Source organism: Protomyctophum bolini, assembly GCF_963924005.1.
Source record: "Protomyctophum bolini genome assembly, chromosome: 12".
In the NCBI taxonomy this organism is placed as follows: domain Eukaryota; kingdom Metazoa; phylum Chordata; class Actinopteri; order Myctophiformes; family Myctophidae; genus Protomyctophum; species Protomyctophum bolini.
In genome coordinates, this window is record NC_137873.1 from 24,830,319 (window position 1) to 24,856,069 (window position 25,751).

Genomic DNA, 25,751 nt, shown 5'->3' on the forward strand with positions numbered 1-25,751 from the left:
TGTTCAAAAAGGAAAGGCAGTAAAAAACTTCCCAGATACAAGAACAACTCACAAGGGAACTGTGGCGGAAGTACGCAGATCCTTCACTTAAGTGATTAATGTATGTTTTGTAATAATCAAAAAAGGTACAGTAACTAGTAACTGAAGTTTTCAAAAGGTTGTAGAAGAGTCAATTTATTTTGCCAAGAATTGAGAATTGAAATATGGAAATCCTTGAGTAAAGGGAAGATGGTGAGGTAGTGTGATCTCCTCAACTGTAACTTGTGACATGTCACAATACATACAAACAAGCTTTTGCTTTTTTGTGTATTTAATGCATGCGTTTTCTAAATGGATGTAATTTGTTGTCTACCTATCTATCTATATCGACCAGACAACAAGGGAGTCAGTAATTCATGCTCATCTTTAATAATCTCATAGAAAATATTCGCTGAGCACAATAAACACTGTTTTACCATACGTTGTGTGAATAAAAAAAAAAAAAAGACATTGAAAAGTTCCATTTGAAACATTATAATATACGTATGTAAATGTACAATGACCTGTCACCGTACGTATGCAATATACTGCAGTATCAATCCAGCCTTTAGAAGAGTCTGGAAACGGAAGGGAAAAAGTTAACACACTTTTCTGTCAAGCGCCTCTCACATGAGACGTTGGGCGTTAAGACCAAAACTAAACACATACATTTAGAAAATTTGAATTCTCCGTTTCGTCAGAACATCGAGAAAGGTCAAAATTGAACAGCACAACTAAACATATGTTCTTTGCGAAATAACTCACCAAAAAACAGAAAACAAATAAAATAAAATAAAATAATTACCACCATTAACGGTTCAGTCAGTTCGTAATTTGACATGTATTGGTGGTAGTGTGTATAAATTATACCAACTGTACACTGACATTAATAGTATTATGTACAAGAAAAAGATAATAAATATACTGTTACAAACAGTCAAAGTATCAGCACATCACGGCTGGGTGCAAGAAGAGATTGTGCAGCTATGTGATAACACACACACACACACACACACACACACACACACACACACACACACACACACACACACACGAAGAGAAGTGTTGTGAAGCTGTAATGACTTCCCTCAGAGGGTAGCACCTTACAACGTGGTACCGCTAATGCCCAATTTATTCTCCATCGTAATAAAGCGTCATCACGGACTGGAAATAGCAGACCTGTAAACTCTCAGGACATATTGCATCAGCAACGCATTGTTAGTTTATTAGGTCGACTATTTTCTGACCACCACAGCATCATTACAATTAAGTATAAATCGGCTTAAGGTGGTTAAGACAGACCGGCAACCAGCTGCCGAAACTGTCAAATTATTAAAAGTGCTGGGGGGAGGGGGGGGGGGCAACATAAAAAACAAACTAACATTCACCTGTTCAGTCACTACACTACAGTCTACAGTTAATCAAAACTCAAGAACTTTCACTTGGTTTTAGCTGTCTTCATTGGCCTGCAATGCTGCAAGAAGAAATGTCCGCACAAAAGCACAAACAGGGTTACGGGTTACGGCCTCACACAATCCAGCTTTAGATGTAGATTTCCGTACACTACGGGATCATTTAGGGTATTTATCAGGTTTGTTTGGGGTGAGCATTTCACCAGCCACTTTTCAAGTGTAGATTCTATGAAAGTGCTTTCATCACACATTATTTGGAAATCTACAGATCTTTTGGACAATGTTAATCTCAGTTCTACGGAAGACTTTGCTCTGAAATAATTGCTTTTGTGTTGAAATACTGAAAATTAGACATGTAAAATGGATAGAAGTAGATTTTACGCAGAACAGGGACTCATCCATTATATACATACACATCAAACATAATCATATTTTTTGTTTACTTTAATGTATTATGACTTGGAAAGTAGCTGATTCACTCTCTTTGTACGGTGTCTCAAAGTGCAAATTGTGCTGGGAAGTAAAATTTTAGAGATACATTCACCAAACACGTTTGTGAGAACAAGCTTAAACTATTGCCAGAACATCAGAGGAAGACCAAGAGAGCGAAATATATTCTCCGTGTAGAAAACACCGTTCACACAAAGTGTTCAATAAATTATAAAAAAAACACCTACAAAAGTCACGGCTGTAAAAAACAAAAAACAAAAAGGCACGTGACATCTTTAGACAAGTGTTAGGAAAAAATGGTATCTATTACAAATCCATTGAGCAGTAGCTTTGGACGGGCCGCCTTACTGGGTGGCGTCCGATCCCAACACGACACAATTAGGAATCGAAGTGCAAGTTCAGAGTTCTTGTTGTGTCCATACTGTATAATGTATATATACCGTCACATTCACCTTCATTTGCCTGTGAGAACCAAAATACAGCATTTCTACAGCACTGGTTCTCAATGTTTGGTCCGGGAACCACCAGGAAGTCTAAATGGACGCTTACGGATCTGTAAATTGTAGAATTTTACAGTGTATATTGGGGTCTCAAAGACCAAAAACAATTGTCCCATTTGTAGACTCAAGAGTTACAGACCCATGAGGGTCCATTAGGACCTTGCAGACGGTCCCCAGACCAGACGTTGAGTGTCCTACAGTAGTCCCTTCTTCAGATAATTGAGCTGTTATGGCAAACACTCTCTATCCTCCCTTCTGGAGGCTCAGAAACATTAACCACCGCAGGGTTTCATACCCTCTTCTCCAGGGTGGCGTGGTCACCAGGGAGGGCCCCAAAGTCAGCCAGGCTCCCTTTTAGCTGCAAAGAGGCAGATTGCAGGATTGCTCCACTGCAACGAAACCAACTCCCAAACCATAAAAAACAGCACGAGAGACCTGCTGTTTCCTTACGGGCATCAGCGAAAGGTGGAAGTGTTCGGGGACGTCCGGCTATGTCTCGGCCAGAGAGTCAGCGGCGTGGTCGTCCCGGGGACAGCCCTGGAAAGTCCCGCTGTCTCCGTCACATCCCCCCGCCCTCGCCTCCATCGTCTCGCCGCTCCCCGCCTCGCCGCTCTGGAACGCATCCTGCTCGTCCAGAGTCAGCTCAAACTGGAACTTGGCCACGGCCGGCTCGCGGTCCTCGTCCCCCAGCAGGACCTCCTCGCCGTCGCCGCTGTAGAAGGGCGGCGAGGGGCTCTGGGGGATCATGCTCTGGTACCAGTTCCTGTTGTCCTCCAGCGTGTCCAGGATGTCCTGGGCGTCCGGGTGCACCAGGTCGGCCCACGTCTCCCACAGAGGGTGCACGATGTAGTCGATGAAGCCCACCTGGACGAGGGCATGACAGACGACCATCAGTAAATGAAGGCGTCTTTTCTTTTCAACTGGTAATCAGCTTTTTTTTCTATAATCTAATCACACATGCTTCTGTGAGAAAGTCTTTGTTGTAGTATAAGGTGCTATTTACACGAGGATGGTGTTCATAAAAAACGGCAAAATAAAGTATGGTTTGCTGCTGTCATTTAGACGAGAACCGTGTTCACAGGAGGTGAAAACGCAACGAAGTGAAACCACATCCCAGAGTGGAAATCTTTTAGAACGCCGTTTCCTATGGTCTCCATATAAACAGGCAAAACGGTGGATCCGCAAAACTTGTGACATCATGGCTTACGTCAGCTCTGGTCGGCTCGCCCCGTGTCCTACGTTTTTACATGGTGTCATAGGCATGCGTCAGTTGCTAGGGGAAACGACCATGTCGGATAGTCCGGTTTGCTGGAGGTGTGATGAGGACGCGACGTTTGTTTACTTTCTGTGTAGAAGAAGAACGGAAGTAGTTCTACGCATGCGTGACTTATGTCTATGGTTTATATAAGCGCCGCGTCACACGGACCCCACAAGGACACGCGCCACCTAGCGACATGGCATATATATGCATGCACTTTGTAGCGTGTTCATTCAAGTGTGCGTTCTCATGTAAATGGTCCAAAAAAATGAGAACGCAACGGGACTTTGACGTGTTATATGGAGATGGTCGCCGTCTAAAAGAGGCCTAAGAGTGTTGGTCACTGCCCCTGCTGGAACTAGTTCCCCAGGAGAACTAACAGCAAGCATAAACGACAGTTAAAAAATATATATATATTGTTTATTATCTTTCTTTGAGATTTACTTTAGACACGAGCCAACAGAATAGCGATCGGGTAGAAAGAAATCGTGGATTTTACCGCAAATTTGCATAATTTTGCAGGGGACTGTTTGTTTTGTTAGCAAGCAATGCTAGCTAGCACTTGGTAGCTCTAACATTACATCTAGCTACTTGTTTAAGCATTCATTTAATATTTAATTGTGGATTTCAGGTCTGACATTTATGTCAGACACACTCTATTACCTGTGCTATTAACTCATTTTGGATATAAAAATAGAATCACACCGTTTTAGTGTTACATCAGCGCGAAGGCAGTCTCTGAATTGGTCACAGTCACATAGTCACAAGTGATTGTAGCAGCATGCTAACCTGTGTCCTCTCCACGGAGGCGGTGTGTTTGTCGCACATGGGGCTGATCTCCATGCCCCTCTCCCTCTCTCTGTCTCCCTGGTGGAAGAACTCGTCCATGATCCTGTCCGTCCACTGGCGGTACAGGTCCAGAGACTTGGTGGGGTTGCTGAGGTCAGCGCAGTGTACCATGTTTCGCAGGACCTGTGGGGGACACAGTGGACCCTCGTTAAGCATCTAGCATCGCATCGGTCTTTGTGTACATCTGTGTTTGTGTGTCCTTGTATTACTATAATATGCTATAGAAATAGACAACTTTCCTGGTCTTTACAAGAGAAATGGTTGTTTTATGCTAAAAAACGAAACTAAAGTTGCATGCAAAAGTATAATAAAACAAATGTAGAGAATGTGTGTGTGTGTGTGTGTGTGTGTGTGTGTGCGCTAGGCCAACCTGCATTCTATCTGTATTGTTGTCCAGCAGCAGCACTCCAGAGCTGGTGACCTTCTTGGTCTCCACCATTGTCTTCAAGTCAGCCAGCAAGCTCATGTGTTTGGACATGTCTGTGGCCAATACCTGGACAGCAGAGAGGAAAGGTTTAACCTAACTAAATAAAATCAAATAAAGAGGAAATCATAAGGGAAAAAAAATAATTACGAGGCGCGTCAGTTGCTTCAAGGCCTTCAAAGGCAGTAAAATAACGCCAAAAAAACACAATTAACGAGACCAGATTCTAATGTCTACAAACAGTTTTCTGAAAAACCCATGTTTCTATGTTGGTGGTTCTCAAACAATTTCATGTCGAAGACCCCAAAAATGATATGTATTTGGCCGCCGACCCCCCATCTGAAAATATGTTGTTCCAGGGACCCCTTCCCCCAGTAGCAAAGATTTCAGGTAAAAGTGGTTAAAAGCTAAGGTGACACAGATGTGTTAGAGTATATATATTAATAGAGACAGCACCCGGAGGAAACCCTGAGGCGAAATGGACATAGTGGCCATATTTGGTATTGCAGCTCGAGCCAGCGCTGGTCCGTTGACTATCATTGCACATTGGCCCAATCCATCCCAGAATGCACTCTGTTCCTACCCGGGAGGAGTGAAATCGCCTCATGCGCTTTTGAGCAACTTAATGCAAGTGGATGGGAGGAGAAATCCTGTGACGTCTCTATTAATATATACTCTAAGGTTCCATGTCTTATACTGTTAATCGCAATTATTTGTGCGACAATCAATGGTAAACTTGGTGCCAGCGCTACTAACTCACCATGTCTATGACCATCCTCCTGAGGCTCTGCCGCTGCTTCTTGCTCAGGTTCTGAAAGATGTCACAGTTGTCCTCCTGCAGCAGCTTGAAGCCCACCGCCAGGTGGTGGTTCTCCAGCACAGACTCATCATTGTACATCAGCGCCAGCTCAGAGTCTGCATTTGTTGACACAGAGAATGCACAGATTAATATAAAGAAGTGCTCAACTGGTTCTCGACCTTTTCAGGCCGTGTTACACCCCCCCCCCCCCCTGTTTGACCAGTATTTTATAGTATTGTTTGTTGATTACTTCCAGAATCTTGGACTTTTGTCTTTGGCATTAAAATGTTTTAAGAGAGAGGGATATTGATCTTTTGTTCTAGGCAATAAAAAAGGTTTTGAGAAAGATGGAGGGGGGAGGGGGGGGGGTGACGGTCGGTCAGAGAACTGGTGCCTCTATCCCAGGTGTTCCCAAACTTTTTTGGACCAGGTACCCCTTTTGGGGTAGATATTTTTCCAGGTACCCCCTCATCCTCGCAACACGGATAACAATATATTTACAACCACAAGCAGTGTTTCCTGCAGGAAAAAGCTTTGGCATGGTGCTGGGCACAGGCCGCAATTTTGATTAATTAATTAATTTGATTCATTAATTAATAAGATTAATACTATGCCGCCCTCGTTATTGAGTGTATAATTTGGCGGTGAGCATAAAAGCCTTCCCTTCATTAAGACTCTGGAGACGTTCTCTCTTTATCCACAGGTTTAATAATTAGAAGAAGGGTAAAACTGAAAGCAGACAAAACATAACAAAACTATGCTTACTGCAAAGTGTAAACATATAGCATATAAAACTGCACATGTAAAGTATGCTTACTGCAAAGTGTAAACATTTAGCATATAAAACTGCACATGTAAAGTAAACTGTAGACTGCATGTAATTAAATTACCAATGTAATTGTCATATTAAACTTGCATTACAATAATCACTTTAACACATTAATTCTATAATGAAATAACTTTAAAGCCATCTGCACTCTATAGTGAAAAGTACAAACACAACTGTGTCCCATTGGCATAAACGCTATTGTTGCATAACTAAATTGAAATACAAACGGACCGTTTGTATATTTGTATTTGCAAGTAGGCAAAATATTCAACCAATAATACTTAGCAGGCTTTTAAATCAAACTTCACAAAACTTCCATACGAAAATAATGAGCTCCAAGCATAGACTAGAACAACATATGAGAGTACATACCAACGATGCAACTATTGAGAAAGTATAAGAGCAGATGATTGCAGTCTGCAGATACAAAAAAGCTCTAATCTGCATGTGTCATGAATTGTTTATCAGCTAATTCTAGAGCACTTCCTGGCTGTAGTCACATGACATGAGTGTCACATGGTAAACCTGACCCACTTCCTGCATTCCTTAAAGAGACACTACCTGCCATAGAGAATAATGAAACATGTAACAGAACAAATACATTAAGATTAATTTGTATTATTGCTCTTGTATTGCTATTGGAGACACTGGGGGGACACTGGGGGACACTGGGCAGGCACTGAGGAGGCACTGGGGAGACACTCGGGAGGCACTCAGGGGCACACTGGGGAGGCACTGGGAAGGCACTCGGGGGGCACACTGGGGAGGCATTGGGGAGGCACTCAGGGGGACACTGGGGAGGCACTCAGGGGGACACTGTCTAAATGTATACGTCTAAATGTATACGTTTAAATGTAGACGTCTAAATGTATACAGACGTCTAAATGTAGACGTCTAAATGTAGACGTCTAAATGTAGACGTCTAAATGTGTACATCTAAATGTAGACGTCTAAATGTAGACGTCTAAATGTGTACGTCTGTCGTCTTCTCTTATGGGGGTCCCTGGCATATCTTTTCAAATGGGGGTCCACGGGCTAAGTAGTGTCAATTTGGGGGTCCTTGACATGAAAAAGTTTGGGAACCACTGCTTTAAACACTTTAGCACTTTATGAACATGAACAAAATAGATGGGTCCCCCCTGGAACTCCCTCAGGTACCCCTGGGGGTCCCCGGACCCCACTTTGGGAACCACTGCTCTATCCATTATATTATGGTTTACTAGCAATTAATCAAATAATTGAGAAGCGTGTTTTATACAGTATATATATTTTCAGTTCAGAATCACTGACCACAGTGCTTCCATTTTCATAGACCCAAAACACAAAGCGGACTTACTGGTGTTGATGAGAAACTGGTTGGAGACCCCCGGATGGTCGACGTCATGGATGGCAGCTGCAAAAATGGCCGCCAAGATCTCCAGGTCAGTGAAGACTGCCTGCGTGTGTGAGACAGGAAATGCAGGGTGAGACAAGGGGAAGCGAGAGCATAATGACAATACAATGAACGTGCGTCATAGTCAAGGGAACTGGCTTAGCAAGTTACAGCTTTTGGGACAATGGTATGAACCCGGGACTTCCCTTATTATGTCATCTTCTGCTAATGCATCATATCAATGACAGGGTCTTATTATCTTCAATACTAATCCCAGCATATCCGACAAGGCGAGGGAGAATGTTTAGAAACCACAGGTTGTAATCAAAGTTCACTATACAGACCTGGAACGCATCTGTGTCACTTTAGCATGATTTAACCACATTAACCATTTAACAATTTTGCTTCTGGGGCGTCCCTGGGACAACATATTTTCAGAAGGGGGTTTGCAGCCAAATACAGATAATTCTATAAGTCCTTGACGTGAAAAAGCACCACTGATACGTTTTTCAGAAAACGGTCAGGATTTAGAACGACATTTTTGTAGAATCTGGTTTCAGGTCTCAATGGGTTTTAAGCACGGGGCTGCAGCCCGAGGCATCCAAGCTCCGGGGAGCACAAGACCCCCTGGTCTTAATGTGGATGAATTATCGAGCATTAGAAACAGACACCTAACCAATAGACATTCTTTTGTTTTTAGAGGAGAGAGACAGCTTGAAGAGGAGAGAGACGAGAGGAAGAGGAACGTACATCCAGAGCGGGGGTGGACAGCAGGATGTGCGTGGACTGGGCTACGTCGGCAGCGTGCAGGCTGTTGTGGTACGCCACGTCAGAGTGGTAGTGATTCTCCAGCGTCAGCATGAACGTCACCAAGGTGTCCGCCGGGATCTGGAACGTCCTCATCAGGTCTCGTTCCTGCGTCCGGGAGAGAGAGAGAGAGAGATGACGTCATGACGAAAAAATAAATAAACGGAGACGAGTGCCGTGAGCTAATATCACTAATAATGACAGCGCTACCTGGGTGACTCGCTGTCTGATTTTTTCTTTTCTTTTCTTTTACTGCTCATTTCCATTCTGAACATGTGGAGCACTGTAGTGATACAGAACAATGAGAGTGTGTGTGGCTGGGTGCTAGTGACTCACCAAACTCGCTGCTAGTTATGTGTGCGCGTGCATGTGCGTGTGCGTGCGGATGACCAGCACCCACCTGAAAGATGGTGTAGATGATGCACGTCAGCGGTCGGTTGTGGGAGTGCTCAGCCACCCTGAAGATGTTCAGACCCCACTTGTTGATGTCCTCCAGGTCCTATCGGTGGTGGAGGAAACATGGATTCATTATGACACGACATCATCCACGTAATGACATCCCACCCTCAACAATGTTCACATTTCCTCTCCTAAATTTCATTGCCAAATACTCAATGTTACATATTGCCCAAATTATGCTAAATGTCAAATGTTGCCAAATGTGCTAATGCCAGGATTAGAACAGAGCAGAGGCAGTTCCTCTATGACAAACACACCCTCCATCTATCTACACTGTGTGGGACTGGGACATACAGTGTGTTGAACATCATGTTCTTTGCGCTGACCGTTATCTAATACATGCCGCTGGTTCCTAAACAATGGGTTATGGGTCCCTTTATTTGTTCCTACATTTTGTTTTTAATTATTATTCAAAACATTTTCAAAAAACATTCCAGAAAAAAGCTACATTTTCCATGAATTAAAAGGAAATTTGATGATGTTCTCATTAATTTCATGAGGAAATAAAAGAAAAATCTAAGAAATTCTATAAATTAGAAAACAAATGTTGAAGTAGTGAAAATAGCTGATCTACAAGCTCGCAACGTGGCGCGGAGCAACGCGTTGTGAGCTTGCAGATCAGCTATTTTCAGTAGCTTGGGACCCGGGGAGATACCAAATGTCTCTTTTGGGTCACGGGCTCAAATAATAAAGTTTGGGAACCACTGATCTACACTATACCATCTGTCTGCGACCGTCCCGACGTGGCAGAGGCGTCGCAACATACCTTGGACAGGAGCTCCTCCTGGTCCGTCTTGACCCCGAAGCGGTGGTGGGAGGCGTTGCATCCGGAGAGGCCACCGGACGGCGTGTGGCTGAGCTTCCTCACGCCGCTGATCTGGCTCAGCATCATGCCGTCCGTCTGCTGCTGCTGCCCCCCCTGGACGCCCCCATGCTGCCCCTGCCGCCTCTTCCTCTCCCTGCTGGCCTTGGGCACCGGGCACGGGAGCTCCAGCTCGTTCTGCTTGTCTGGTGGTGGTGGATGGAGATGGAGAGAGGGTGGATGGGGAATGGGAGACGAGATGGAAAGAAGTGGTTAATGAAATCGTTAGTCACAATTAAATATGTGAGAATTCATCGTCAACGTGATTTTGGAATCGCCTTCTCCATGAAACCTCTCTGTTAAAAAACAAAAACGTCTCTAATGCAAGCCACGTACACAGCAACTTCTCTGTCTCTTTGTTCCTCTATCCCTCCTCCTTTCTCTGTTTTTCATCTCTGTTCACCTTCTTTCCACCTCTTCGGGGAGAAGATGGAGGCATGTTTGTTTACCAGCCAGAGTGGGAAGCACGCGTGTTGTGGAAGAATACACCGACAGACAGACATACGCAGACAGTCTGTATGTCTCTCTACTACACTTCGCTGACTTAAAAGCAGCACCACCATTTTATTTACTTGATATATTTAGTGGCATTAACTTAACTGCAGGTTAATTCAAAGTAAAGCGTGGCTTAGAGGGATAGAGAGGGTTTCTGTGAAGCATTTTTCCTCTGCTGAGAGACGTAAGATGTAAATTAGTATTGATCGATATTCTTTCTCCCACTTAGCTCACTGATTATATATCAGAGAACTCAATATTGCCATGCCCTTTTACAATAAGCCTGTTTCAAGGACTGGGCAGACTTGAGTGCGCTGGCTGGATGTGTCTCACTAGACTAGCCTGTCTCACCGTCTTGGAGTCTGACTGCTGGGGACACTGTCACGTTGACGGGCTGACTGATGGAAGGTGACTGGCTGGCGCGGTGAGTCATTAAATGCCAGCAGGCTTTTAAAAGACAGGGAAACACTGACGTCTCCCACCAATACAACCACCATTCGCGCCTCTGTCTGTAGTACTCACATGTGAACACACACGTATACGATTGTATAACTTAGTATGCACATTGTAGGACAATGATCTATTTTATGAGTGCCATTTACATTTATTTTTATCCCTAAAGCTGTCGCAGCACGATGTGTTTAGAGCTCGTTGATCTGAGCTTGTAGAACTGTGCGTGACACCGGCGCACAACTACCTTTTAGTCAAGCAACCATATAAACAATGTCTGCCGCGTGCGCCAAGTGTGTGTGTGTGTGTGTGTGTGTGTGTGTGTGTGTGTGTGTGTGTGTGTGTGTGTGTTTCTCAGACCAGATCAGACTGCATGGTTCGCACAGCACACCAACTCGGAGGCTTTCCAAGACTCTGCACATGTTTGCAGTCAAATGACCTTGACTGAACAGACTCCATCATTCCCAGAGGATGAGAGCAGCTCTGGGCACGTCCATGTACCGTAGGGCTGCAACTAGCAACCTTCTTCTTAGTGCTTATTCTAGCCATTGACTGAATAATCCAGAAGCATCTATACCATATATGTCGTTCTCGGGCAGAAATCTCAATTTTCGGTGCGTTTAGTTTTTCGGAATGAATGCCGTACTTTAGTGATCATACTACAGCGTCACACAAGAGCATCAAAAGGTGCAGGTCTAGCTCAAAAAGTTCAAAGCTCAATTTTTTTTTGAGCTTGTCGATTTGCCATTTTTTAATTTGAATCAGTTGAAAACAGTTGACATTTTTCCACCCGACAGATACGATACTATATTTGATTTATTTTTAATTTGAACAAATCTACAAATATTCTAATTGAATTTGTATCATTGACTGAATATATCAATTAAAGACAAATTGTATAGTTTGTTATTCAACCATGGCGTGCATTTCTTTTTAAATAATCAATTAGCTTGATTAACTGTTGCACCCCTACGTGCACATGTACAATGATTCCTGTAGTGTGTGTGTGTGTGTGTGTGTGTGTGTGTGTGTGTGTGTGTGTGTGTGTGTGTGTGTGTGTGTGTGTGTGTTCACCTAGGAAGGTGTTGGAGATGTACTCTGACACCTGGTTGCCAGCGCGACTCTTCTCTGACAGGTGGCTGAGCTCCCTGTTCAGCATCCTCTTGAACTGGAGAGAGAGACCAGATCAAAACACATTAGTTCAGTTGGAAGAAAAACAGATGAGGTCTGGCTTCAGGTCCTATAGTTTCAGTTAGCGGTCGAAATCAACCATTAAACACCTCTGCATAGACAGAACGAGGTGCAACATGGTTTTGTTTAGGTTCCATTTGTTTCCCACGACATAATCAAATACTTTTTTCTTTCATCAGGAGATGCAGTCATATTGCCAGCCAGCCTCGGGCACTGTGTGATGCTGACAGAATCAGGCTAATCTACAGGTGTACAGACACAGACACATGCAGCTACAGTATGCAACAGAAACAGACAAACATCTACAAATTGGGGAATTCTGACAGCTATAAAATGCACACTAGAACACAAAAATGATGGGTGTACGAACACACCCACAAACACACAGGTACTGAGCCAGTCACAAAATGCGGGACACACCTTGATGTATCCCCAGGAGACAGAGAGCAGGTAGTTGACCTCCGGCATGTTGCTGTGCTGTTCTACGCCCCTGGCGTTCCCCAGCAGAAGCCCTGCGCGCTCCTCTCTGAGTGGACCCCCAAGGCTGAGCTCAGACACAACAGCCGCACCGCTGCCAGTCACCAGCAGGTCGGCCGCGTCAATCTCCCCGCTCCTCCACAACCTCCCCCTCCTCACAGCAGATCTCTGCCGAGAGAAGCCGCTGCGACAGAGACCCCTAGCCGCGAACGCGTGCGCCAACTCATGGCCACCTCCGTTGCCAGGAGGTAAATAGCGAGGGACGAGGGCTCGGTGTCTCCCCCGACCTAGCGGCCACGGATCGGAACTGGTCAGTATTTCCGTCTTGGTCTGGTGTCCTTTCCTTGCCCTGCGCTCCCACGCCAAAGCTGCTCTTCTCTGCTCCTTCCTTGACCCTCAGAGGCAACGCAAATAAAGGAATACAGCCAGCCCAGTCCCTCTGCTGCCGATCCAAAGACAGGAATACAGCCAGCCCAGTCCCTCTGCTGCCGATCCAAAGACAGGAATACAGCCAGCCCAGTCCCTCTGCTGCCGATCCAAAGACAGGAATACAGCCAGCCCAGTCCCTCTGCTGCCGATCCAAAGACAGGAATACAGCCAGCCCAGTCCCTCTGCTGCCGATCCAAAAACAGACAGCAGCCCAGTCCCTCTGCTGCCGATCCAAAGACAGACAGCAGCCCAGTCCGCGTGATGCGCCGAGGAAAGGCAGGCTCTACAAGTGGGAGGAACAGAGATACTGTACTGTGTGTGCGTGTGGGGGGGGGGGGGGGGGGGGGGGGGCTTCCAACCGTAGAGTCCCTTGTGGCAGACAGGCGGGTGGAGGCGGCTTCTCTCTCTCTCAGCCCTGCGAAGCACTCGTCAACAGTCACCACTGCAGAGAAGCCTGGAGAATCCCATCTCCTCTCTACCTCCCTCCCTCCCTCCCTCCTCCCTGCTCAGTAATGCAGAACAGACCCCACCGCATGGCGCATAGCGCTGCACGCTGCTCTGCAGCAGCAGGCATTCATCCAGGCACCAGGGCTGTTTACCACAGCCATGATGATGCTATGGAGTAGTTTCTAGTTTGGGTTAGGGAGCGCTCGGGCTTTATAACGTGCAGACTCGGAGAGGACAGCCAAAGGTACTGTAGTTATTTAGTTACAGTTAGGCCCTTAGGTCTGTCATAACCACCGTTTCTCAACGTTGGTTCCAATTCTACTCAGAATTGGAGTTTATGGTCTAGATAGGGTGGGACCCTCCATCAACTAGAGGGGGGCCCTGAAATTAAAAAGGTTGAGAAGCGCTGGTCATGTCCGACGGCGTGTTTCAAACGTCTGCCAGCAGGACGGGACTGCTATTTGCATGCAGCTCTGCATTAGTCTGCAGCAGGAAGTACGTTGAGCCAAGATGAAACTGAGATATTACACAATACAAAGAAAGAGAGGGAGGGAGGAAGATATAAGATAAGTGAGAGAGAAAGAGGAAGAGAGAGAGATATGAATAGAGTGAAGATAGAGATAGTATACAGAGAGAGAGACAGCAGTATGAGTGGTAAGTAGACTGCAGTGTACCACCAGCGGACCACCAATTGCACGGCAACCTAGAAGCCATGGCAACAGAGTCACGTGCACCACTCTCACTCACGACGGCCGCCCAAAGCCCCCCTCTTCCAGCCTCCAACCACCCCCCCCCCCCCCAACGCATCATACCAGCCCACAGTCCCATACAGCACACACACACACACACACACACACACACACACAGTGACGCTGTAGTATGATCGAGTAGGGCGCTACTTTACGAAAGAACACAAAAAGCCCTGAGGAACACAGATAAGGAACCTTTGTGACGTTTTGCTTTTTTCCCCTTCTTTTTGGCTAGTGACACACAAAGCATACTGTAACTATTGATTATTTTCTTAGTGATTATTCCACTGAATACTTTTTAAATTGATCTGTTTTTTTTAATAGTTAAGATATAGGCTAATAAGTAAGGCTGCATGCTATATCGAACATGTACCTTCATCAGAGTGGAGAATATAAGTATAAATCAAGTTGAGCAAAGCCACTCTTCTCTGCCCCTCTCTCTAACAGACACAGTTAACGATCGCTTGTTAAGTGCCTGCCAGACAGATCAGATGAAATCAGATGAAATGAAGGCAGGTGTAGAGTAGAGTGTAGACTAGTGAACTGAACATATTCTCTTTATATCAAGTACTTCATACCAGCCCCTTATGAAACTACTTCTCCCCAAATCAAAATGGATTTCATTTTCCATCCTGAATGGCACTGAGAAGATCTCCACAAAGGTTTACTCATCAAAACTGATTATAAAACTGTAACCATCAAAGCATGCACTCAACATATAATGGTTATGTGACCATGGCATGTGCATAATATAACATCTTAAAAGTTTTATCTGATATTGATTATTAATCGGCAGAGCTGTCGATTATTCGATTTGGCTGATGGTCACTTTGTGGCATCCCTATTGTAAACCATCAACAGTTGTACAATGGTTTGGATATTTCACAATGCTTTTTTTATTACTTTGCATTCTTCCCCGTTTGTTAATTCTTTCAACTTCCCAAACGTCCGTCATCACAAAAGATATGGTATGAAAAGAAAAAAAAATCTGCCGTGATTGTGCTATTTTGCAAGAGGCATCTTTGATCCATTTCACTCGCTCACAAAGGGGTCTTTTCTGGCCCTGCCAGCACTGGCTCAGTCTCTGGCCTCAACAGCTGTCTAATAGCTGTCAACTAGACAGCTAACTTCCACTCAACTGTGAAACTTGAACGGCACTCTCAAAGCGTTGGCCTGAACCTCACAAAGCCCCCACAAATCCTGCTGCCAGAGACAGTCCATAAAAAAGAAAGAAAGAAAAAAGAAATCAAAGAAAGCTCATAAAAAGAGGGAGAAAAAAGAAAAGAAAAGAAAGAAAGAAAGAAAGCCCAGAATCAAGTGGCTTTATTCCAGTGGTTCTCAAACGTTTTCATGTCAACAACCACCATATTCATTATGCACTTGGCCGCAGACAGTCATCAGAAAATATTTGTTCCAGAGACCCTCCCATACAAGATGTGTTGTTAAAATGTTTCAAAAACGTAAACTAATCTTTCAAGATGTTTTGAAAATAGATTTTTAGATTAAATTACTTTTGACGCTATATTAACTGATTTAACACCGCTCAAGGACCCCTGGGGGGGTCCCAGGCCCCCTCTTTGAGAACCATGCAGCGCTCTAGGAAACTAAAATCAGTCATAGTTCAGTGTGGACGCACGACATACGTGGACTACGTTGAGACATGATGACAGGGCCATGAGTGTGTGGAGTGGCGGCGCAGATCAGCCAACACACGCATCCTGTTATGTCAGCCTGACACGCATTCAAGTGTCAGCCTGACGAGACCTCTCTCTTAGCTCATCCACACAGAGGTCTCACATCGCAAGAGCAGGAGAAGAAGAGAACATTGTGTTTTCACCAGAGACATGCAGTCAAGAGGCCTCAAAGGAAACTTGGTATAATCGTACAGTAGGCCTACTACAATAACTCATTGAGAGTGTACAAATGGAACAATTAATGGTTCCGTTCTCAGAGTTGCAGACCTGTTAGGGTTCATTTGGAACCCTTTCAAGAAACCCCAAAGGGTCCACGGACCTAGCTTTGTAAACAACTATACTGTAGTACAGCATCTTAACGCTGTGTAACATGCTGCACTGCCTGTAAATCATCCTCCTAAACTGGAAACGCACAAACATTCCACAGTTTAAGGGCAAGCAAGGTTTTGAAAGCGGGATGAACGGCCGTTGAAACAACTCCATAATGCTTGGTTTTACTGACTTTAATCCCAAAAGTCTGCTATCCGTTTCATTTTTGTTCTTGTTTATGTATGCATGTATTTGTTAAATTGTTTTGTCTACTGTATTTTCTGTTGGACCCCCTCGAAAACGAGATGATACATCTCAAGGGTATATCCTTTCAATAAAGGTTCAAAGGCACCATGTCATATCAATTAGTTATGACAGACAACATTTGCACAAAACACAATTCACGAAAAATCTAAACTAAAACAATTCATAAAGAAATACCATCATCAGCTCTCGGATGTGGTGTAAGACCTTTTTTCTTTTTCTTTTTTACAACACACTTGTACTTATTCACAAAAAAATAAGAAACTCTCACCTGTGTCCAACTAGTGTGTAACCCAAACTCTTTCTTGTTCTTTTCAGAGCTGCATAGTCCCATTGTAAAAACAGAAGCCACGCCGCACAGTAATACTTCTTGCATGCTATGCACAAGAAGTCGTGTTAAGTTCCAGCCGAGGTCCGTTCAGTTCAGTGTAGTGAGTGAGTGAGTGAGCCACAGGCTGTGTGCTTCAGTGTGTGTGACTATGCTTGTGCTTCCTCTGTGTATACAAGTCTGGTTGTGCCGGGCGCCAGTCAGGAAGCATGTAGCGATAAAGCTCAACTTGACTGACTGGGGAGACATGGCTCCTCCTCTCATTACCAGTGGTGTAAAGTAACTAAGTACATTTACTTTTCCTAATACTTTTACTTCTACATCTTACTTGGTCATCTCAGAGGGTAATCTTGTACTTTTACTCGAAAACTTTAGTTACTACGTAAGTACGTAGTTACTTTGTAGCTTTGGATTATTATTACAAAACATACATTAACCACTACAGCCCTATACTGTACATTTCTGCCATTTCAAAATAACCAATCTGAAAACTTTAAATGAGACGGTCTGCATAAAGAGTATACTTTCTACTTTTGGTACATTAAGTACATTTTGAAGCCAATATACGTTTGTACTTTTACTCATGTACATTTTTAATTCCGAACGTTTACTTGTAACGGAGAAGTATCTACACTGCAGTACTGATACTATTACTTCAGTTGAAAATGTGAGTACTTTTCCCACCACTACTCATTACAGCCCCCCCCCCCCCTCCCCACCCACCTCCTCCCCCCCACCCACCCCCTCCTCCTCCTCCAGACTCTGGAGAGTCTACTTCTATGCTGACAGATCACTGAGGTCATTTCACTGGCAGCCTCCGGCACCAAAGTTTAAACACACACCTGACTGAGCGTGCCAATTGGTAAAGCGGCAGAGCAGAATATCCGAAGGTGAAAAGTTGAAGGTGACTACCAGGCTGAGAGGTATTTCGTAATATAGGCCTGGGAAATAAATAAAAAAAACCACTTAAACCCTCTAGTTGTAAGAGAACCAGACTGGAGTTACAAAGCTACTTTGACCATTTCTTTCAATCTATACCAAATCTCATTGACAGAAATAGCCGAACTACAAGCTCACAACGCGCCACAACCCACGACACGTTGTGACGGCCCATCGCGGTCCCTCGCTAGTCACGTTAGAAGTAATCATACCTCCCGTTGTTGTCGATCGCCTCGGGGGTGTTTTGGCTACATCTAGCTACTTCAGCTACATCCAAGATGGCGCCTGGTGCACCTTGAAATGCGATCCGTAGCTGCTAATCGCTGGGCGCCCTGATTTAATGGTCTTAATTACCCCCAGGCGTTCGGGGTGTTAACAGAAAATGTATTGAAATCGACATTTTGAGGTTAACTAAATAATCGAGAAGCAGGTTTCTTTTAGGCGTTGTACGCTTGTACATCTTCTATTTTCACATTGAAAACGTTTGAGACAAAGGTTAGTTATTATCGCCCCGGCCCTACCCGGGAGTTTTGCCAATTGGTAAAGCCCCACATTGTGGCAGTGCAGAGATCAAGGAGGTGAAAAGATGACGTGGAGGTGTTTCATAACCAACTCATCTTTTTGTTGGGAGCTGCCCCGTACAGTCACTCTGACATGGGACAAGAGAGAGAGAGAGAGAGAGAGAGAGAGAGAGAGAGAGAGAGAGAGAGAGAGAGAGAGTGAGTGAGTGAGGGAGAGAGACATGGGATGAGAGATAGAGAGAGTGAGGGAGAGAGAGCGAAGCAGGCCTGATGGCACCAGAGTTCAGTCGGTGCATTGGAAAGTTGAAATTGTTTAAGTTGACAGAGCCCAGAGTGAGCCAATGTCAACCACCTGTGGCCCAGATCTGACTATTTACACTGTCAACATCTCTGGAAGTCATGCACCAGAGAAGAGCCTTACTACCATCAGTTCTCACACCACAAATACAGCTCTCATAGACAGGAGTTCAGCTAAGGCAGTGCTTCTCAAACCTTCATGTCAAGCAAAGACCCCCACAATAATATACTGTATGGCCGCAGACCTCCACCCCATCTGAAATATTTTGTGCCAGGGACACCTACTGTACAACATTTGTCTTCAAATGTTTAAAAGTATATTCAAAATGATTAAATTCTGTTCAAAATATATTCAAAATTATTCAATTCTTTTTTTTAATAGCAGGTATATAAGCTTGTTGTGAGCTTGTAGATCGGCTATTTTCAGAGAGCCTATATGGGTCAAAATTAATGACTGGAGGTCCCCAGACCACACTTTGCGAACCACTGAGCTAAGGTATATGCAAAAAATAAAAGATAAAACAAAATCCTAGCGATCAACACTAGATTAATATCTCTCCCTCTTCCTTTTGGCTTACTCTCCATATGGTGAATGATGGTTTGTAAATCCGCATCACGTTTCCATTTACAATTAGACATCTTTAATCACCGCTGCAGCGTGTCCCTGTCTGCTCGCCACCCATTCAATCAAACATAATCACCACCGCAACTATAATTTAACGTCCATTACCCCCTCGCCAAAGCTACTGACCCACCGCTACATCTGTTTCAATAATTCCGTCATTCTTTCCCCCCCAGAAGACGGTGGGGCGCTTCAAAGTCGCCTAGTGACCACACGTGAGTTAAAGTTTCCTACACTCGCTTTTCTTTTTGCGCTGCCGCTCGCCCCGGCGCCCCGCTTCGCACGCTAGCCCGCAAAAAAAGAAGCAAGGAGAAAAAAGGCTGAAAAAAAAGAGGGGCTGCTTCCACTAACTGGATTCAGATGGCAGTGTTTGTGCAAGGCCGTCGCCAACGTCAGAGTGGAAGTGTGGCTAACGCTAATGATAGTGAGGGGGCATGGGTAGCAGCGTAGCTTCTACTGAGGTCATGGCGACCGGTGCCCGGGCGGTCAGCGGGGTGTGTGGTCCCACACACACACACACACACACACACACACACACACAGGTTTGTACTGCTATACTTGTGAGGACTTTTTGGGTGGTATGAAAAAAAAGAAGACAAAAACTGTCGAAAATTGCAGATCTACAAGCTCAAGCACTCACCGATCTGAACTTGCAGATCGGCTATTGTTTTGGTGCATGACATCACCGCACGGCTGTGTACAAAATAGAGAAGACTCTTCCCTTCCATTTCTCTACTATACTTTGGTCCTCACAAGTATAGTAATGCAAGTACACACCCCCACCCCCCCGGATACACCTGCGCCCTTGGAAACTGAAAGTGGAGTCGCCCTCAACGTTTTGGTCACACTGCATGGACAACCTTCTCCATTACATCCTCTCTCTCCACGCATGAACGGTAATGGTGCTCATTAGCGTTTTGGGTGGTGGGGGGTGACGGGGGGACTGGAGTCGTGTTACCTCAAGGAACCACACTCGGCACCCACCCGTAGATGAGCAAACCATTCAGCACCCACCCGTAAGACGGGCACACCCATTGGGTGGTGCAATAAAGGAAGCATGACGGTGGTCATCGTCGCTGTCGGGCAGAGTGTTACTTCTTCAGGAAATGGGTGAAAAAAAAGGAAGCTGTGGTCCAATATGGATCCAACGTAGTTATTATATAGTGACAAGGTCTTGTTAATACTTTTCAATATTATTCTATATTTATAAAACCCACAGAGACTTAACCCCTAAAAGAAAATATAGCAAAAATAGCCGATCTACAAGCACACAAAACAACGCATGATTTAAGCACGTAGATTGGCTATTTTTGCTAATTATGCAAATGTTGCACGACACTCGTATGACAAATCAGGTCATTAATTCACGGGAACATGGAGGTTCCTTCCTGCTTGACAGCAACATTATGCAATGACAGTGTCTTTGTCCAATAAGTTCTCCTTTTCCCCTTTCCGCCTGTACAACGGCACACACACAACAGTCAAAGGGCACTCGCCCAATTTAATTTGGGACATCTTAATCTCTTGGCGTCCTCACTCTTTGAGCCCTCATTACCGAGTTATTACCGAGGGTACGAGGTCGCCCGCGCCAAAGTGGCAGCGCCGGGTCATCCAAAATGAAGGACAAATGATTCATGGCCAACAGTGTGGCCTGGCCTGCGCTCGGCCCGGTAGCATGTGACTGAGACCGCCGTGTGTGCCGGGGGTGGGGGGGGGGGTGCCGGCTCATTGTCTTCGAGAGTCCCAGTGACGCCATAGCCTGTAAAGCCCTCAACCTGGACGCCGGGACCCTGACTGGCTCTCTGGCTATTGTCGTCTGGCGACAGGGAGGGGGAGGAGAGGGGTGTGCTGCCTGCTGAGGGCACAGGAAAGAAAGACAGGAAGCTTGCTGTCATGGTCACGGTCACCCGTCACAGTCCGACTCCTCGGTCCTACCAACTCCATCTTCTCCCTTATTCCTCCCCTCCTTTTTTCCCCTCATCTCCTCTCCCTTCGTCTCCTCCTTTCCCCTCATCTCATCTCCCTTCGTCTCCTCCTTTCCCCTCATCTCATCTCCCTTCGTCTCCTCCTTTCCCCTCATCTCCTCTCCCTTCGTCTCCTCCTTTCCCCTCATCTCCTCTCCCTTCGTCTCCTCCTTTCCCCTCATCTCCTCTCCCTTCGTCTCCTCCTTTCCCCTCATCTCCTCTCCCTTCGTCTCCTCCTTTCCCCTCATCTCCTCTCCCTTCGTCTCCTCCTTTCCCCTCATCTCCTCTCCCTTCGTCTCCTCCTTTCCCCTCATCTCATCTCCCTTCGTCTCCTCCTTTCCCCTCATCTCCTCTCCCTTCGTCTCTTCCTATCCCCTTCTCTCCTCTCCCTTCCTCTCTTTTCTCTCCTCTCCTGCAGTCCCTTTCTTTCTCCTCTCCCTTCGTTTTCGCTTCTCTCGCCCGCCTCCCCTCCTCTGCTTCCCTCCCTTCGATCTCTCTCCTCTCCCTCAAACCACACGCGCCACCGCTCTGCCACTGTGTAGACTAGTGGAGGAAGTGGACAAACGCCACCCTGGATGTTTAGATTGTGACACTGCCATAGTTTCTCGCCCTCCATGTGTGTTTGCTCCATAATGCAGTTGAAGTCATGTTGAACTTTAATAGCAGCCTAGGTTGGACTATACCTGCAGGATATGATATAGGGCCAAATATTGCCTGTCATCTTTTTACGATACTTCTGTGCTCTGTGAGTGAGGAACCAGAAGTAGTAATTCCACCTTTTTAAATTACGTCCCTTAAATTGAGTCCCTGGCACTAGATAGTCAGATGTCAGGGGGCCAAATATAGGGGGTCCTTGTTTGAGAACCATTGCGATAGCGAACTTCTGGCAATGGTAATTTTATTTAACATGAACACAGGCATGTAACTTTCACAACATTTGTTTTGAAACCGTCATAAGTATAAATTAAACTTTTGTCTTTAAACCACAAGGGTGGAGGCCAAAGTGGCCTTCATGTAATGATGTCAATGGAGAAATAGAAACAGTTATGCCACGCAAACCCACTGACAGTACCACCATTCACAGTGACGTCACACACACACACGCACCAATTCTCAACCTCAAAGTTTCAAGGACATTCAATTTGATCTCTCACACACACACACACACACACACACACATTAAAAGTTAAAAGTAATATAGACTTGGCTGCCATAATATGACGTCATTTCAAAAGCTAGCAGATCCACAAGCTCAAAAGCAAGCTTGTGTATCTGCTACTTTTGTGTACAGTATGTATGATCAGGGAGGGTATTAATTTAGGAAAAAACAAAAAGTTTAAAATGATGGAGACAACAATTTGTTTCCTATACTATAACTATGAATTGTTTAGCTGGGGACCCCTTGGGACCCTCTCAAGGACCCCCGGGACTGCTGCACACCGCGTTTACGACCAGTGCAGCATGTAGTGCAGCATGCAGTCTTTAGCCCGCCATAAAGCAGACATGTCCAAACCTTGGGTGTTTTTGTCTTCACATTATGTGAAATGAGTCCTCTATCTATTTGACCATCCTAGGAGCGGTGAGCAGCCGCTGGGTGTGAAACACCCAGGGAACAGTTAGAGGTCAAGTGTCTTGCTCAGTTTGACACTTCAACACATTGCTGAGAGCTGAACACGAACCTGGGACAGTGGGACCTTTGCCTTCCAAGGCAGGCTATCTTAACCCATTCTGACCTGAGATCAGATTCTAAAAATGTCTTCTACATCCTGACAGTTTTCTGAAAAAGCTATGTTTCTATGTCAGTCGTTCTTCGATTAAAAAAAAATAGCAGACCTACAAGCTCGTAGCACGCCACTCGGTGGCTATGCAATTTTATTGTATTGTATTGCATTGCATTTTTGTAGAGAAAGACCTTTTTTGTTCTCACACATAAAAACGGAAAACATGGTAAACGGAATAGCAATGCAGTGCAAGGATGTGAAAAAAGGCTGAGAAAGAGACAGATTGTGACATACATTCAGCTACACTTCCAACAAAAGACTATCGATATATATTAGATAGATAAATAAAACAGTTGATAAATAAATGCAATGCATATGTATTGACTTTGTTATAGTCCAAATGGATGGGAGATAAACCATTTTCATGTTTTCAAATATGAACCACCTTTGAAAAACCTTGCCTTGGACACCACTGCCATAAAATATCATGCGTCAGCCCCGGTTTGTGTCACTTGCTCTGCATCAGAGGCAGTGTGAACATGGGCGACAGAGTCGAACCCAACATCGCACTGCATTCCCAGGAATGCGGGCGGTGACGATATTCCAAAAGATAACAAGAAGTCTGCGGTGCTCTATGCAAACCCACCCCGCCTGCGTTTTACTGTAGGCCCATAAAACACTGGTGGCGGGCGGCTCGGACGCGCTACCACAGATGGGGCCTGTTACTTTGCAAGTGCGTCAGAGTGGTGAAAAGGCAATCTATATTTTGCATACGCTGAGCACTGGGGACAAAGGCCTATTGTACAGTCATGGACAGGCTGCTACAGTCATCACCATGGTAATTCAAAGTCTCTTCATTTCCATGTGTTCTCCAACCGCTCAACTGCCCACTACCTGGACATACAGTGTGTACTGTACCGTACATATGACTGTGTGTGCATATACTCCATTGACACTCATTTCATACATACTTGATATCTGCTGCTAAATGACGCTGCATTGAGTGGTCAGTTGGGTGGACGACCGCGAACGTCCTTCGAGATTTTCAAGTGGATACACAGTATGTCATTACATGTGTGTTGTACTTGTACTTGTACAGTCCTATTCAGTATTTTAGCCGTGACGTGAGCGCCCCCTCCAGAGATACTTCCGGGTCCTATATTGTGTCGCATAGAGTTATACTGTGTCGCACCGTCGGACTAAATCTGAGACGAAACAACAACCACGAAAGTCTCATTTTACCGCTTTCCTCGCAACAACAAAGCTATACTGGTCTCCCAAATCTGGCTGTGACAGGCCGTCTGCCCTACACTGAATACTATCGCCATTTTATTTCATTGCGTCAACTAAATCCTCATTAATGCAAACTAGATTCAACATACTCAACCCTGCACACATTCTAAATATGCCCCCGAAATATTGTACTGAGCAAATGGACTGTTACCACCTTCAATAATAATGATAATAATAGTCCGATACTTGGACCCGGACGTAACGCAGGACTACAAAATGACGTCGGACTTAAATACAGAATGGTGGTCGTATGTAGTCTGAGTTGCTACCTAAAGGACACAAGTGGATAAAGCATTGGTTTTCAACTTGGGGTCAGAGTGAGGGGTTTCCACGGGGCTCCTTAGCTGAACGACTGATAAGATCTTTAGGGGTCTGGGGCTTAGAGTATACTCTAAGGTCTGGGGATCTTTGGAATGAAAAAGGTTGAGAATCAGGTGGCAGAGCATATTGTTGACACAGCCATGGCAAGGAGGATGATTGTCACTGTAAGGCAAACTGTATAACTATAAAGCATTCAGCAGGATGTACTGTACAGTCATATGGCATCCTTCTTGCACTCGCAAAAGGTTCCTGCTCCTCTTTCCTGCTCACATTGGTGTACTCTCTTATGTATTCTCAACCCTTTCAGTTTCAAAGACCACCCCCTCGTTTGATATGACGGGCCTTCAATCTACACTGCACAATCATCAGTGTTGATTTAACCCATTTTGACCTGAGATCAGATTCTAAAAATGTCTTCTACATCCTGATTTTTCCAAAATAGCTAAAGCATAACATAGTGCTAACAGCAAAAGGGGTTCCCGCCCAAAATGGGTTAACTCAGAGTGTACTAATATTAGTTTTATTTGATTATTACTTATTATTAGTTTCATCTCGATGAACTGTTGCACACCTACGGGGGCACACACCTAAGAGGTGAGACATGTCTGAGACATGGCACGAGGAGTCAGATTTGAACTCGCAACTGACAAAGACCATGCAGTGAGCTAACTGGTTGAGCTGCCAGGCATCTAATTACTAAATGCTGTGCTCCTCATTACTAGAAGTGCATGTCATCACTGTCAGGTGGAAACCTGTTACTTTTCAATTCAAATTGATCCAATGCAGTTATTTACTATTTATTATTTAGTCATTGGTTCAATATTTATAAAACCCACAGAGAAACATAACTTTCAACCTTTTGCCTCTATTTCGAGCTTTTAGATCAGCTATTTTTTAGAACTTAACTGTTATACAACGCAGCCTAAAACGTAACGTAGCGTAAAATATATTTAAAACATACAAGATTAAATATGGAGATACAAGGTTTCTAAGCCTATGCTTGCAACGAAATGCAAGCTCAGTGCAACTTCAATGAACTTGCATCACACGCTCTCAAACAAACATCAAACGGGGCAGGGATAAAAAACAAACGTTGGACATTTGCAGATGTATATTCCCATCAACAGGCAGCAGCCACATCACACACAATCCCTGTTCAAATAGTGCATCACGGCAGCAGTGCAGCTTCTTAAGCTTCTTA

At 44.8% G+C, this 25,751-nt stretch overlaps 1 protein-coding gene across 3 annotated transcripts in view; it reads right to left on the bottom strand.

The window, feature by feature from the left end:
- Window positions 1-392: 392 nt before the first annotated feature.
- Window positions 393-25,751, bottom strand: part of LOC308325751 (3',5'-cyclic-AMP phosphodiesterase 4C-like) — a 97,051-nt gene continuing 71,692 nt past the window's right edge. For 2 of the 3 annotated variants that reach the window (XM_080778425.1, XM_080778426.1), the window contains 9 exons: window positions 12,059-12,152; window positions 9,944-10,185; window positions 9,119-9,217; window positions 8,662-8,826; window positions 7,876-7,975; window positions 5,672-5,826; window positions 4,858-4,980; window positions 4,428-4,610; window positions 393-3,244 (listed from right to left, as the gene is read on the bottom strand). In XM_080778425.1, the coding sequence (XP_080634551.1) occupies window positions 2,870-3,244; window positions 4,428-4,610; window positions 4,858-4,980; window positions 5,672-5,826; window positions 7,876-7,975; window positions 8,662-8,826; window positions 9,119-9,217; window positions 9,944-10,185; window positions 12,059-12,152 (1,536 nt within the window). In that variant the 3' untranslated portion in view covers window positions 393-2,869. The remainder of the gene's footprint in view (window positions 3,245-4,427; window positions 4,611-4,857; window positions 4,981-5,671; window positions 5,827-7,875; window positions 7,976-8,661; window positions 8,827-9,118; window positions 9,218-9,943; window positions 10,186-12,058; window positions 12,153-25,751) is intronic. The other variant, XR_013965067.1, reaches the window with a different exon arrangement.